Raw genomic sequence first — 14,928 nt, 5'->3', positions numbered from 1 at the left:
ACAGTATCTATGTACAGTAACATAATTGTACATCTGTGTCATGTATATTAAGTTGTATCTCGTATAAATGCAAATAAAGGCTGAAGACAACCCGGAAGTAAGAACATAATAGCTGCTAAGAGGAGACTCCCCTGGTTGCATAAAAAGTCGAACGGATGTCTATGGTAAAATTAGCTCTATGTCGTCTCTATTTTTTTTAGTTATTAAATCCGGGATTTGAAGGTCTTAAATGAGTAATGAGTTCCTGATATGTTGTGGAAGGGAATTCCAGAAGGTAGGGGCAGCAGAAGGCTTGTTCTCTCGATGTTCAGTGCTAGGTTCTAGTGATGGGGGTCAGGAGGTTGGAGTCAGCAGATCAGGAATGGTAGTGGAGAAGGTCAGTGGGCATAGGAGTTTGTACTGGAAATGTTATTGGACAGGGAGCAAGTGAAACTGTTGGGAGGACGGAGGTAATGTGGTAATGGAGAATGCTATTACAGTAGTCAAGTCTATCACTAAACATGTCAAGGATTTGATATAGTTAAGGAAAAGTTAATGGTCTCTGTTGGTCTCTGATGGAAGACGTTTAAATTTTGAGTTCAGATTTTTATGGGTGATGTCATGACCGGTAGCCATTTGGATAAAATGCCAAATATATGTAATGTATACAGTATGTACACAACTTCTCTCACACACATGGCTAAACTAGTGAAACTTTTGTTTCGCACCTCATTGTTTATGATCATATTCCATAGTGCAGCTTTAAAATCGTGTTTTCTATTTGCTATTTTTTATTCTTGTGTTTGTACTGTACATGCAATGTACGTGCCTTACTACTCAGGTGTTGACTTTATTTTCTTATAGCAGGGTGTCTAGTAGTGTCTGCAGTGTCTGGAAAATAAACCACTCTGTTTCTTATGGTATTTATTTTTGCGTTTCAGTTTAAACTGAATCTGTACGTGACGGACAGAAAAGGAGGAGGAAGATGTGCGGTACAAACTGGAACAGGAGAAGTAAGTGAAGGCTCACGTTTTTACACAGTGTCCTCAAGGATGTAAAAGCTACACGGCCTGCCTCTTTCCCCTCCCCTCTTTTAACATTTACTACTCTTTCCGTGTTGTTTCCCCACTCCACCACTAACACCACCCTCCTCCTTTTTATCCCTCCCTTTCTCCTCCCTCTTCGGTGCCAGAGGAGAGAAGCGATGAACCTGAGACTTTAAAACAAACCAGAGAGTCGGCAGCAGTGGAGAGCAGAGCTCACACACACACACACACACACACACACACACACACACACACAGAATGCACACAGCTGTTCAGTGCTGAGGGGAACTGTGCGACGCTGGTGAGGCAGAGCTGAGGTAGGCTTGTTGCAGCTGTGCGTGAAGATTACTTCACCACTGTGTTTTAATAACAGTAACATAAATATGAAACACGTTTGACTCAAAGGGATGTTGGATTTCTTTCTATTCTAACAACGAAAAAAGGGCAGAGAGCGAAGTGTGGTAGAATATGTCAGAGCACTCGTGTTTGAATGAGTTTTGTGGGGTTTTTGTAGATTCTGGATGAAATAATGTCTTACTTTGTTTTTACTGTCACTGTTTGCTTACTTTGTTTGTGCATTTCCTTGCAGAATTTAAAGCACTCTTCTTCTTTTTTTTTTTACAGTTTGACAGTTGCTCACAAGCTAAATGTTGAGTTGTGTCTCTCTTGTGCTTCAGACTGAAGACAAAGTGAGACATCTGCACCTGAGAAGCAGAGCCCACTGAATAAGCAGGAGCAGCCTGGGACATCCAGGAGTAGTGTGGATAACAGACCAGACCTTTGCCCCCTCCTGCAAACTTTCACCTCCCAACCCCCTTCATCTAAACCCTCAGCTCACTGACTGAGGCTTCACACTCTCCATTGTCCAGAGGATCTCACTTAGAGACTCCCATAACTGAGCAGCCGTGTAGTTCGGTGTTGACAGTGGTACCAATGGAAGCACCAACCTTTGCTGAGATAGGAGACCTGTGTCACCCACGCTCTTCTTCTCCAGAGGGAGAAACTGTGTGTGCAGCTCTAGCCCGTTATGAGAACACTCTCAGGGATGCCATCAGGGAGATCCACTTGGATGTCAGCGCTTTTAAGTTTGGTATGGAGCGTCGTCTGGAGGAGACGGCCAACCTGAGCGGGCCTCTTGGACGAGCAGTGGCCCTGCTCCAGCAGGAGAACCGGCAGCTTAGGAGTCAGCTGGAAGTTCTGACCCAACAGGTGGAGCTCCTGAGTGGCGTCACATGTAACAGGAGCACCTTGATCAACAACAACAACAACCATAATCACAGTCTGAATAACAAGAATCACCTAGGTGACATTCAGGAGAACCATCAGGAGATTAAAGAGGTGGTCTATGGGAAGGGTGAGGCCCACACTCAGAGCCAGGCTCACCTCCACATCCAGCCCTGTGCTCTGGGGAGTCCAGCCCAGACCTTCAGCGGCCTCAGCAGTCAGCCAAGCCCCACATCCCCCCCTGTCACCTTCTCATCCTCCCCCAGTTCCAGCAGTCCTCCTGCTGGCTCCAGAGTTTCCTCCATGGTGACAGGCCCAGTGTCCAGCAGCAGCCCGTCCACTGCCCGCTTTTCCAGCCGTGCTACATTTGCTGTGTCCAGCAAGACTAACGTGAGTACCGCATGTTGTTAGAAAAGACATGGTTTCCCAGCCTTGTTTTTCCAAAGTAACCTCACATAACTGTCAAACTACCTGTAATTTTCCAACAGATATTATACTGAATTTTATATATATAAAAAAGATATATATTTTCAATTTCAAATTAGAAATGTTCTTCTACCTAGTGGGGACTACAGCCATCCCACGGTTTTGATTACCTGTGCTTGGAAATACTTTTTTTGCCTGGACTGTCACACTTACAAGCTCTTGGCAAATTTGCACTGAACCACCACCACCACACAAGTCTGTTGCCAGATACTTTGTAACATAGATGGAAAAATAATATACAATGTCAGAGGACATAATCCAATAATTGCTATATAATTTTCTAGTTTGGGCAAGGGATCCTGCTGTAAAGAAGCAGGATGAAGCTGTTTGTGTTGTGGCAGTGCGGATGTGTCATACATGGCCCAGGCTGTGTCACTGTGTTGCACAACAGGAGGTTTGAGGATTTATGTAGTACAGTAATGCAAGTTTACTCCTGGGAGGTGTGGCCAGTGCAGTCGTGTGGTTTGAATCAAATATTCTTAATCGCTGTTGTGAAATGTGGTTATTTTTGTTGGTCAATGTTTGCGTATATCTCATGTTATTCCTTATATTATTATTCATTATATTATTCCTATTACATTTACTATGAGTCATGTGAGTCGTGAGTTGACTTTTTGCGCTGCCAGTCCTGTGATGCCTCTTCTACTGCTTCACTTGGATGGCGCCAACAGGTGAGTCCATAGATTTGTTATGTATTTTCTCATCCACGGTGAATGACTTGAAATGCTTCCACATTTTCAGATGCTTTGTTGTCATGATTGTCTAGAGGAACGTTTAGCTTTCTTGAATCCCCCATTTCCACAGCAAAACTTCAGCCTGTGTGATGGGCTTCTAGGCTGTATATTTTGAACTCTAAAGATGCTGCCTGGATTGGCTGATTGCATTGGCAATGTGGTAAACCCTCCACAACATTTCAAACTTTTTGAGCATCTTACCCTCTGATGGAGAAAGGTGGAGATTGAGGTGGTGGTGGCAAAACTTTGCCAGTGGCAGTGATGTGAGGCAGCATCGACGTAACAAAAAATGTGTTATTTAAATGGGCCACCTTAGTGTGAGTGGCAGTGATTGGAGCATTAGTGATAGACTGCAGTTAGTTGGCTCCTCATCGATTACCGCTGGAATGTGTGACTACCATGTCATGTATGAACTTACGAAAGGCCTCTTTCAGTTTCACTTTGTTAATCACAGAACGTAAATCCTTGCTGTTACTTTTCAACAACTGCTAAGGAAAGAATCAGCTTCCTGTTTATACCGTGTTCATGCAAAGTGTGCCTAAATCATCACAACGTATACATTTTCAAGTGTGTAAATATAAATGTGGATTGCATCTGATAGTGAGCTAAAACACTCATCTGGACACATTGTTTGTGTCCAGCAATTTTAAACAGTTTGGATGTCTGTCAAGGTTATCAGTCCATCAGTTAATTGTGTCTTCAAGAGTTGACTGGAATTAATTGAGTTTAGTTAAACTCAATGAATTCAAGCAAGTCCAGCTATAATCAGCCATATACAGTATATTTACTGGCCCATTTGGATGCTGCTCGTGGAAATATGTCCTCTGAGATTAAGTCATCTTGGATATATTGAGTCAATGTTTACATCATTTTGTAGTTTGATTTGTTTTCTTTTAATTGTCTTGCATCTGAAGAGAAGAAAACAAGAATGTCCTGGCTTCCAGTGCATCCACACTGCATCATTCATAGTTGTTGATGAGCGTGCAGTTTTCCTGGCCTCCTTGATGAGTGCATTGGTTTTTCAGAGCAGAAAGCAAATGATGTCATGTCAGAATTTCCATTGTTAAAAGAGTGCACCGCAGCTGAAGATGATTTGCTTTTGTGCAAAAGTCCTTAAATATGTGGCACTTGAGGTGGCAAGAGTGAAAGTAAATGCAAACCAGTTTGCATCTTTTTTTTCAAAACATTTTTTTAGACAAAAATGCCAGTGCTATCTTTTCTTTCAGACTTGGTTTACTTCTCTTTGAACACATGGGGCTGCATGAAGCAAGCAGCAGATTGACTGCAGATGCAGTCCATCACTGTCCAAATTTATACTGTGCTCCATCTACAATTACATCAGGGGTCAAAATGTGAAGGTTTAAACACCTCGTGCAGACGGCTGTATTGTTTTGAAAGCATATCTGTTCTGTCAGATGTGACTGAGATGGATGATGTGTTGTACTCTATGGGGCCAACCTACTTGTTCGAAAGATTATCACACATGCATACATATATGTAAAAATGCAGATATGCAAACAGGGACACGCACACGTTATGCAAATAGTTCTACGTCTTTTGCCTGTCATTACCAAACTATGTGGTTGGATAGAACAGAGGAATGTTATCTTGAGTGAAATCATGTGGTTGTAGCTTGACAACACAAGGGGACTTTTGTTTGTGTATCTGCCATGGCAGATCCCCCACTGTCAGCCCAACAAGCACACACACACACACACTGTGGCAGTAACACACATATCAGATCAAAGTATTGTGAATGAACAACATTGACATGCGAACTGCAGTTCACTCTTCCTGCTACATCATCCTCACATCTGTCAGAGAGAGACGTGAGGAACATTCAGTCCATGCAGTTCAGTTGGCTGTTCAAACAAGTCTGATTATAGTTACACACACACGTACACAGCTGGCATTCTTAAAGGGATTGTTCATGTTTTTCTCAGATGTGGTTGTATGATGTACAGACACATTATCAGTGCTGTCGGAGCTGCTTGCACCCCCCTGCGCTAAGAACCAATCTCTCTCTCTCCTTCTTGCTGAAAACATGACCCAATAGAAATATATGCCCACTTGAATATAGGTTATTTTAAGAATATGCTAATGCTTCTTTATTTCGCTATCAGATAGTGTTTTCCATCTGGAGGCTGATGTTTATGTTGCTTCGCAAACCACTAAACCCGCACACCAGTCCATATAGAGCAAAGTTGTTGTTGATCCACCGCTGCCTTCATCAGTAAGCTCAGTTGTATTGTTTTTAATTTTAATTCTTTGTTTATATGTATTGAAGTGACACAAACTTACCAAAAGCAGCAGTAGACCAGCAGCTCCTGTTTCCTTGTGAGCTTAAAAAAAAAAAAAAAATCTCTGTAGAATTGCAGGAGAATGAGGAATTTAACGTTTTTCCTCACAAAAAAACCTGTCTAATATTGAAATAAAGTGACAGACAGTATACAGATACATACATGTACATATATAGGATGTCAGTACCTATTACAACAACACTTTAAATAAAAAAAGAGCTGAACTGTCACTTTAATGGCTTGAATCCAAACTGAAATGAGTCTTCCAGCCTGCTCTCCAGCTGTTACTGTGCATCGTCACTCTGACCTGCCAAACCGTCACAAGAACACACACACACACACACACACCTGCACGTACGCACACACCTCCAAAACACACCTGTAGTAGCTTATGCCAGCACTTATTGTTCCTGCTGCAGGTATCAGTCTGAACTCTGTCTTCTGTCTCTCAGTCTGATTCCTGTCTCCTTTGTGAGATTTTTGACATCGGCTGAGATTAGAATTGTATATTTTGTGTGAATAGACTTGCCTCCTATATTCTCATTCTGCCTTGTTGAGACCACAATTATTATGTTGAGATATCTGAGAAGCTCGGTCATACTGTACTGGCTCTGTTCCACTTGTCTGATTCAGCACATTGGAATCTGCATAAAAATACATGAATGGAAACCCAGCTGTTTGTGTAATAGTGTGTGTCTGTTTGTATATGTGGTGTTTTTCCATCTGGAAGGTTTTTGGGGTTTGTAAAGAGGCTGCTTTCTATCCTCTAATGGTTGTGGGCAACAGGAATTAGTCAAGATTAGGATTAGGACAGACCTAAGCCTCCTCAACAAAGTCTCCTCGTCCTCTGTCTCGCCCCCTTACACCTCTTTACATACTTTCTCCCTCTCTTGCACACATCTCCAAACATCCAGACATCACCGTTGTTGCCTTTTACGGCCCCAAAGCAGCATCTCAATGGGCCATTGTGTGGGTTCTTGTGCTTCATTGGCAGTACATTGAGTGTGGAGGGATTAGAGAATCAACCTCCCTCCGCTCTTCTTCCTCCATCTCATTCCTCTCTCTCCCTGCCTCACCTGCCATTCTTCATTCACATTTCACATAAAAAGGCATATACTTGGTTTCAATTGCAGATATGACTATACTTAATGTCATCAAGAAAAGTTTAATCAAAAAAGTCAAAGTAACAAAAAAGAAACTATTGCTCCATGGAGGGGCAATAATTGAACAATACATAAATCCATACATGGCAATGAAGATCTTCAAAAAATAATAATTCATTATTATCATTATCAATATCATTATTGTAATATCTTCTCATCTTTGCTGTTGTCTTTGCTTACTCAAATATCACAGTTTCTCTTTCTTACTCAAAGATACAGTCCTAATCCCCACCTGTACCTATTTAACTACAGGGCTTGAGACTGCATTCTTCTGTGCGTGTGTGCGAGTGTGTTCATTAGCCGATGAACAGATCAGATTAACACTGTCAGGTCAGAGGGTCATCTACTGTTTTCTATCAACACACAGAAACTGGGTGCGCTTGATTTATGGCCTAAAAGTCACAGCACTTGCATCACATGTTATTTAAGAGCTGCTTTGTGGAGATGGAAAGGTTGAATTATGATGTTTTTTTTCTTACTTGGCCTTAAATGGTAGTTCCTATTGACGTCATCCGACTTTTGACTAAATGGTGCTACATGCTGCATATGAAAGCTGCATTGGGCATTTGCAGCATAAGCAGTTTAATCAATATATTGTAGCCTAATCTTGGCTAAATTGATCAGATATGATCGATGCAGTGGAATATCAATGTATTCCTCATTCACAGGCCCAAAGCACACTACTTACTAGGGTTATTGAGGCCACACACCTTGTATGCACTGTGCACTTCGCCATCATTCTAGAAATCTGAACTACTGAAGCTACACTATTGAGCCCAAGGACTACATAACATCAAGTAATTTTTGATGATGTTATGTGGTAGGTATATGATCTACAGTATGGTGTTAAAGTGTAACTACAGATTTAGTTGTGACATGAATCCAGATGAAAATACAGAAGTGTCTTTATCTCCCTTGATTTACATTAAGCTGAATGTTTATTATTGATCAATAACGGCAAATTCTATCCCACCTTCTATTACCAGCGAATGATATCCTTCTGTCCACACTCGACAGTGAAAGCAGTAGATGAAGTTTTCTTGCATGAAGGATTTATTGGAAATGTGGTTTTAATTTGGAGAAGCATCTGCTCCATGGCAGAAGCTGCCCACTGTCTCCACCCTTGTCCTATATTTAAAGTAATTACATCAAGCCATTATAGTTTATGTGTCTGTCATAATATATGGATCCAACGGAGCCATGTTTCGTAGTATTTGTGCTGCCAGTCGATGCTGTGATCTTTAGAATTGTGTCAGCGTAGATTCCATCAGGTTACACTCCTCCAGATATTATGCACTCACTGGCTCCATCTCCCCCTGACGTTACACAACTCGACTGTGATGCTATCTGTTTTCTTATCTGCACACACACACATACTCGCACACTCATGAGCAGCAGACCACTGGGACATGTAGCCTGCAGTGTTTTAGTTTAGTCACAGTCTGAGAACGGGCTGATGGATAGATTGTGTGGTCAGAGCAGTTAAAAAGTACCGATTCCAGTCCAAACGGAATTGTCCAAGCCAGGAATGAGACAGAAGACGGAGTATATGCTTTTTGTTATCCATCACTGTGTTAATATTTACAATTTCAACGTATCCTAAAAGCTCAGTGTGGAAGAATTGGTGACATCCAGTGGTGAGACTGCAGATTTTAACAACCAGACTCTTCAGCTTACTCCTAGTTGTCCCAAGGACACACTGCCATATACTAGCCGGCATGTCCGTTTGGGCTTGTGTAGAACAAGGCCATTGCCTGAAGTACATAAAAAAAAAGGTTTACTCCGAGTTTACAAAAACCAAAGAGTTTTTATTTCAAAGTGTTTATACCCTTACACAAACATACGCAATGCTTGTACATTCATTTCCTGCCAATGACCCCTCCTAAATGTTCCACACTGGACCATTAAATCAGTTTGTATCATTTTGCCGTACCTCATTACAAAGTAATCTTTATAATCTTGTTTGTGCAAGTGTCTCAGTGAAATTGATTAGTTGCCTATGTGTGACGAGTGGTCTGTTAAACATATCGAGGTTGTTTGAATGCTCCTTTGACAAATCTTATAAACTTAAGTCACACGCGATTAGTAAAGGTTAAAATAGATTTTGACTCACGGAGAAAACTGAAAGCAGAGCACAGCTTAAGGGCAAGTGTGTTTTCTGTGTGTACCCTTATATTTATTACCTCTTTAGGACCTTTTTTGGCATAAACACTGACCTTGGAGACCAAAACCTGGTCCTAATGAGGCAGAAACTTACGAGGAACAGGTTACATTTAGGGCTATGATTTGAACTGTGGTTAGGTTAAGGTTAGCTAAGGCATTGACTGGGCTATGGTTAAGGTTTGGGATAAGGCAGCAAGGCCTTAAAAGGATAGCTGCGAATTCCTTGTGTGTGTGTATGTTTGTGTGTGTGTGCGCGCGTGCGTACACATGCTGGGGGGTTTAACAGAGGTATGCAGCCACTCCCTGGTTACCCCTGACTCTTTTAATGACTTCCAGACAATAGTCCATGTTCCCGTCATCATCTCTGTGGAAACAGGTTAATAACTGACTGGCTGATGGGACCCTCCTCACCCCCCCTCACCCTTGCTACCCTCTGGAACCAGTAAGCCTTACTGGAACAACTCTGGGAGTCAACTTTAAGGTCACCTCTTCAGCTATGTTAGCTCAGTCCGCCTGGGAATATGGCACAAATTTCATTTAGCAGCACTCAGGTCCAGTGTTTTTGGAATAATGCCTGGAAGGCACTTAAAGGAAAATCGTTTTTTAAAGGTTGGGTGACACTGTGCGGGGTCATGGCTGAGAGAGCAGGGGTTTCTGACGTTTTCAGGTTTTGTCAGACATTAAGTCTCCCACCACAGGAGAGTGAGTCAAATATAACTGCTGCTCTGGGCATTCAGGAGCTCAGGAGACGTAGCATCGTGGTCCACAGTTAATTTATGTGCCTGTCAGTCACTGTGAGGATGAAATTCAAAATGTTAACGCTACATAGGTTAGATGATAGAGTGTTGGGGCTGAGCAAAGGGCCAGAGAAGCATTCCCACTGAGCATACAGCACAGCCTGTTTTCACAAAGGCATTCAGCTGTAACAGCATACGGTGAGGGAGAAGTGGAAAACAACCATATAACAAAAGAAATAGTTTAGTAATACATTAGATTAAACACAGATGGGGGATTCAACAGAAGAATGATAGTTGTATTGTCGGTGTGCAGTATCTTCAGTATGTAGACTTATGATTACTACTCCACCTCATCTATGCTGCCTTATCAATCACATTCCACCAGATCTCAAAACGAATGTGACTGGTTTTAGTAAACCAAAAGATTTTTTTTATTATTATCACAGTTCAAAAATGCATCACTTGTGGTTTCTGCGTGGATGAACTGAAGCTTGCTTCCCCTTTGTCAAAGAGGGAATCCAGTGTGCGAATGAAATGCTGTGCAGTTTCTATACCAGTGTTTTCATGCGTTTTATTGCAGGGCAGAGAGTAACCACATTACAAGCAGGCCATGACGTCAGCAGACTGGGTCCTGTGTGTGTGTGAGATAATGTAAAAAGTGGTAGTTCAGGTTTCTTATAGTGTGGTTATGAGGTAGTGAAACCTATTCTGGAGTCGCCCCCCGGCACTAAGAATCAGCTTGATACATGGACACTTGTTCTTGCTGAAAACATGGCTGCCAGTAAGCACACTACACGCTTTTACTTGCCTTTTTTTCAACTGTAAATTTAAGTTTGTAAACTACTTACTTTCCCACACCAAAGTCTATAGAGAAAATCACAGATTTTTGCTTGTGAAGACACAAATGTTGGTTGTCTACTGCTGTCATGTTTGGTAAGGTCATCTCACTGAGATAAATCTGAAAGAATGATATATAACGCCAAAATCATAAAATGGCACATTTGAGCTTTGTGACAGATGCAGCTGTGGATCAGCAACTCCTGTGTGCTGTGATGTAAAACAGCTGAATTTCTCCAGAGACTATGACTTTAGAAAACTGACACAAACTTTTGTTTCGTCACAAATGGCTGTCTAACGGCAAGAAAAGGCAACAAATGTATCGTTAATTTTCTAACATATACAATGTGTTAAGAGGAGAACATTGCTTTGTAGTGAGTTTAAGTTCAAGTACTGTATGTTTAGCATTTGATAAAAAATGTTGCTTATAGTTGATTATAAATGTGAATTTTAACTCACTACATGAGAAACAGATTTTTCTTTTGGTGTAACCCTTGCTCATATTGGGCAGAGATGTCTAGTTTAAAGGTACAGTCAACTGTTTGTTAGACAGGGGAATCATGGCTGAGGTGATCCAGATTCTCTTTTCTTGCTGACCTCTTGCCTACCAACAGAGAGCATATCAACCCCCCATCCTGTCCTCCCCTACGTCACTGTTTTACTGCTAGTAAGGAAGGAAGAGGAGGGGAAGACAGGGGAGTCACTCTCTATTGTTGCCATATGTTGGTGCTAGACGTAAGTAAAGTTGTGAAAAATGATATTTTCCCCTCAGCTAACAGGGCTAATATTACATAGAGACGAGACAATTTTGTACATGTGAAAAAATTCAAATTCACCAAATAAGGAAATATTCAAGTTTTATTATATACTGTATGTGTAAACATGTATATATTATTTTCTTCATGTTGGGTCATGTTGACAGCAGCTTTGTATCAGGAGGTACAAACGGTTGTCCTCTAACCGCAAGGTTGGTGGTTCAAACCCCAGCTCCTCCTGCTCACACAGACAATGAATTCCGTAGTGCTGAATGACTTGTGAAAAGCCATTTTTATAAATATAGACCATTTACATTATGGTTATGGGCTCATTCCAAGTGGCAACCACCATGGCGTCACTTACTGGTTTGTGAACTGCTGTTTTTGAAGTCTTGAGTTAAGTATTTTTGGCCAGCACCGTATTGGTTTGTTGAAGCTATAATTAACCATACTTGGAAGAGGAGGGGGTGGAGATTTACTGAAAGCTTGTCCACTGCATGTCCACCTGTAACAAGCCACTTATTTAAAGTAGTAAACTGTCAATCTCATGGTGTCCATGCTACAATACACGCTGTAGTTTATGGGCTCTTTGACGCTAAATGGGACCATGCTGTATAAGAAAATATGATACTAGTGCTTGAGACCCTGAAGACCCTCCCACTGGTGCTCCCATAAAACCGTAGACCCTGAAATTTGATGACATCACCTGATGCTTGAGTGTGACAGTTTGCAAGGGCTTAAAGTGATAGTGACTTTATGCTCCACATTTGTCAAGTTTCCAACTCTTAATTCTATGTTGTTTTTTTACTTTCTGTTGACTTAGAGTGATGAGGAGTCATTTAGTTTCAAAGTTGGTTTCAGAACTAAACCTTCACTGACTGACCATGAATGGTCCTCACAGTCTGTGAGGGCAGACAATGGGTCTGGGCAAATCTCTTTGCAAATAGACACACTTTTTATATCCAGTCCCTGTGCCTAAAGTTCATCCCTATAGGTCTACAGAAATGTTACCTTTGTTCAAGCTGTTAAATAAGGCTGTATTTTACAAGATCCCAAACAGAACATTGGCTCGATATACAGTATATTGTTTGCAAAAGTAACTATTTTGGCCTGAAGCTATAATGGGAAAAACCTCAGCAAGTGTCAAAAATAGCGAGTCTTTGTCCTCTGAGGAGATTTAATGTCAATTTATTCTGTAATTTTAGTTGCTCTTCACCAAAGAAGACATCCCACTCTATTGTCCCTGGCACCAGTGAGATAGAAACTATGCTGTAACTCTCAGTATAAACAGGAAACATGTATGAGCTCCTCCTTTTTAAACCATAACTACACATTGTTACACAGCTGGAAAAGGAGAAACATGAACTAACACTTGATTTTAAGATGTTAGCAGAGCAGCACATGTAAAATCATGTCCTGTTACCAGCCAAGACTGTACACATACTGTACATACTATGTTTATGGAGAAAACCTTTCCCTGTTCACTGGCTCTCACCTGCAATTAGTTTGTTTGATATCTTCTCACTTCAAAGACTTTGGATATTTTCCACACTTTACCCAAAGTGGTATTCCCTGAAATGTTTAGAGCTGAGAAATTGCAGTTTGTGTGAATGTATTTGAAGAACAGGTGGTCTGAGCATGTCTTTCTACCTCTGAGAGGATTCTTCTTTAGGCTCTGGAGAGGAAATTACAGAGCATGAGTCCTGTCACTGACTGTGAACTTCTGGTAGCTTAGCACAAAGACACATGAATACAAATGCATGTTTCTCTACTCACATTTATGCTCAGTGTGTTGAGTGTGCAAGGTCTGTCGGTGTCAGTCGCTGTTTTCAGACATGAACTCCAGAGAACATGCTTTTGAGGATCCAGGTGAGGGGGAGTAAACTAGCGTTGGCATGTGTAGGACACTGGGTTATTGAGAGTTTTGCCTGTTGCGTTCTCACGTGAGCTCACAATATTTGACTAGGGAGCTCAGCTGGCAGGAGAATCCTAAGAGGATTTCTGGATAGATTTTTGCAGACATTGCATTTTCACTTAGTCTCTTCAGACTACCTGTTGAATGTCTGGAAAGGAGATGTCAGTGATTAATTGTTTCTGAACTGCCATTAAGTTAAGACATATTATTCAAAATCAACTTTTTGATCATTTTAATACTTTTATATATTTAAGGGGAATATAAGGGGACACAAAAGTGTAAATGACACTCATGTTTGTGTGGTCTGCCTCAGTCTGAGCACAGGAGATAAAACACATGATGTTGACTTCTGCGCTCATTGTGACGTCACAATGAGACATTCCTGTAATTGTTGTCTTGCGGAGCGCCGCTTTGTCCCTAAAAAACGTGTTCTACACAAACTTCCAGCCTCAGAGGAGCTGTGGTGCTTGATCCTTAAGGTATTTTGACCGAAGCATGTCACAGACATGTTCATTAGGACACCAGGGAACTAGGTTAATTTGGAGAAATGGGGTATAATGTCTATTAACTGATTATGAATTAATTGTTTATTTAACTGGAAAATTCCATGGCAACGTTTTGATTGTGCCTGCTTCTTGGTGCCAGTGTCGTCAGGTGCAGATCTTGTAAAAAATCATGAGCAATGGTTAGTGTAATAATGCTGTGAAACTACAGCAGGTCTGATGATGTTCGCTGAGGAGTCAATAGTGTCCTCAAACCACCTTCTAATGTGGTCATTGTGATCTGAGGACACATTCGGGACACATTAAGTCATTAGGTTTGACTCCGCAGGTTGGCCCAGCAACATGTGTGTGTCCTGGGAAAATCCTTTGCAGGCTATTGTGTTTTTTTTGTTAATATATCACAAATGTACAACATTTTATATTCTAACGGAGACAAAGACACACGGATGGTTTTGTTAATGATGACAGTGAAGGCTTGTTATTGTTATACTGTGTGTGATATCTACTTTAGTGAAAATGAGTATTAAAGTTAGGAACCATCACACACACAGTATAGGCAATCACTGGTGAGCTGCCAGCCAGTCTCCATTGTTCTAGTGTCCTCATCCTCCAGCACCCAAAGGCCATGTGAAGCTCAAATGTCTTCCAAACAGAGAAAGAGAGAGGGGAGGGGGGTAAACACAGACCGAGGGCCTGAGACCAAGTTATAAGATTGAGCAATAAAAGAGAAGGCAACACAGAGACTTCTATATATCCTCATCCTACTAGTTGAATTTTCATTGAAATAAATACTGTTAATAAATCAACTAATGTTTTTCAGTTAGTAAACAAATCAACAAGTAGCATTATACATAAAAAATGGACTCCAGATAAAAGTTATATCATTAAAGTGAATCAGAAGGTGTCACACAGCTAAGCATAATGACATAAAGACTGCAACTTTAATTTTAAAGCTTTCTTATGAGCAGTAAGAATGTTTGCACAAGCAGAGAGACCTCTTCAAATATACACCACCCTCTCTGTCCCTCCAGCAGCCGACCCATTCCATCCACACCTCACCATCACCCCAACCTCCTACAAAGACTC

At 41.2% G+C, this 14,928-nt stretch overlaps 1 protein-coding gene across 2 annotated transcripts in view; it reads left to right on the top strand.

Moving 5' to 3' along the window:
• The first annotated feature begins 1,233 nt into the window (after positions 1-1,233).
• Positions 1,234-14,928, top strand: part of smtnl (smoothelin, like) — a 29,544-nt gene continuing 15,849 nt past the window's right edge. Inside the window, exons 1-2 of one of the 2 annotated variants that reach the window (XM_083886807.1) lie at positions 1,234-1,342; positions 1,703-2,639. In XM_083886807.1, the coding sequence (XP_083742933.1) occupies positions 1,959-2,639 (681 nt within the window). In that variant the 5' untranslated portion in view covers positions 1,234-1,342; positions 1,703-1,958. Of the gene's footprint in view, positions 1,343-1,649; positions 2,640-14,928 lie in introns of both variants that reach the window. The other variant, XM_083886806.1, reaches the window with a different exon arrangement.

The sequence above is a fragment of the Microchirus variegatus genome (assembly GCF_963457635.1).
Source record: "Microchirus variegatus genome assembly, chromosome: 3".
NCBI classification, from domain to species: Eukaryota; Metazoa; Chordata; class Actinopteri; order Pleuronectiformes; family Soleidae; genus Microchirus; species Microchirus variegatus.
Note: the sequence above shows the minus strand (reverse complement) of the source record. Positions and strands in the feature narration are given on the sequence as shown.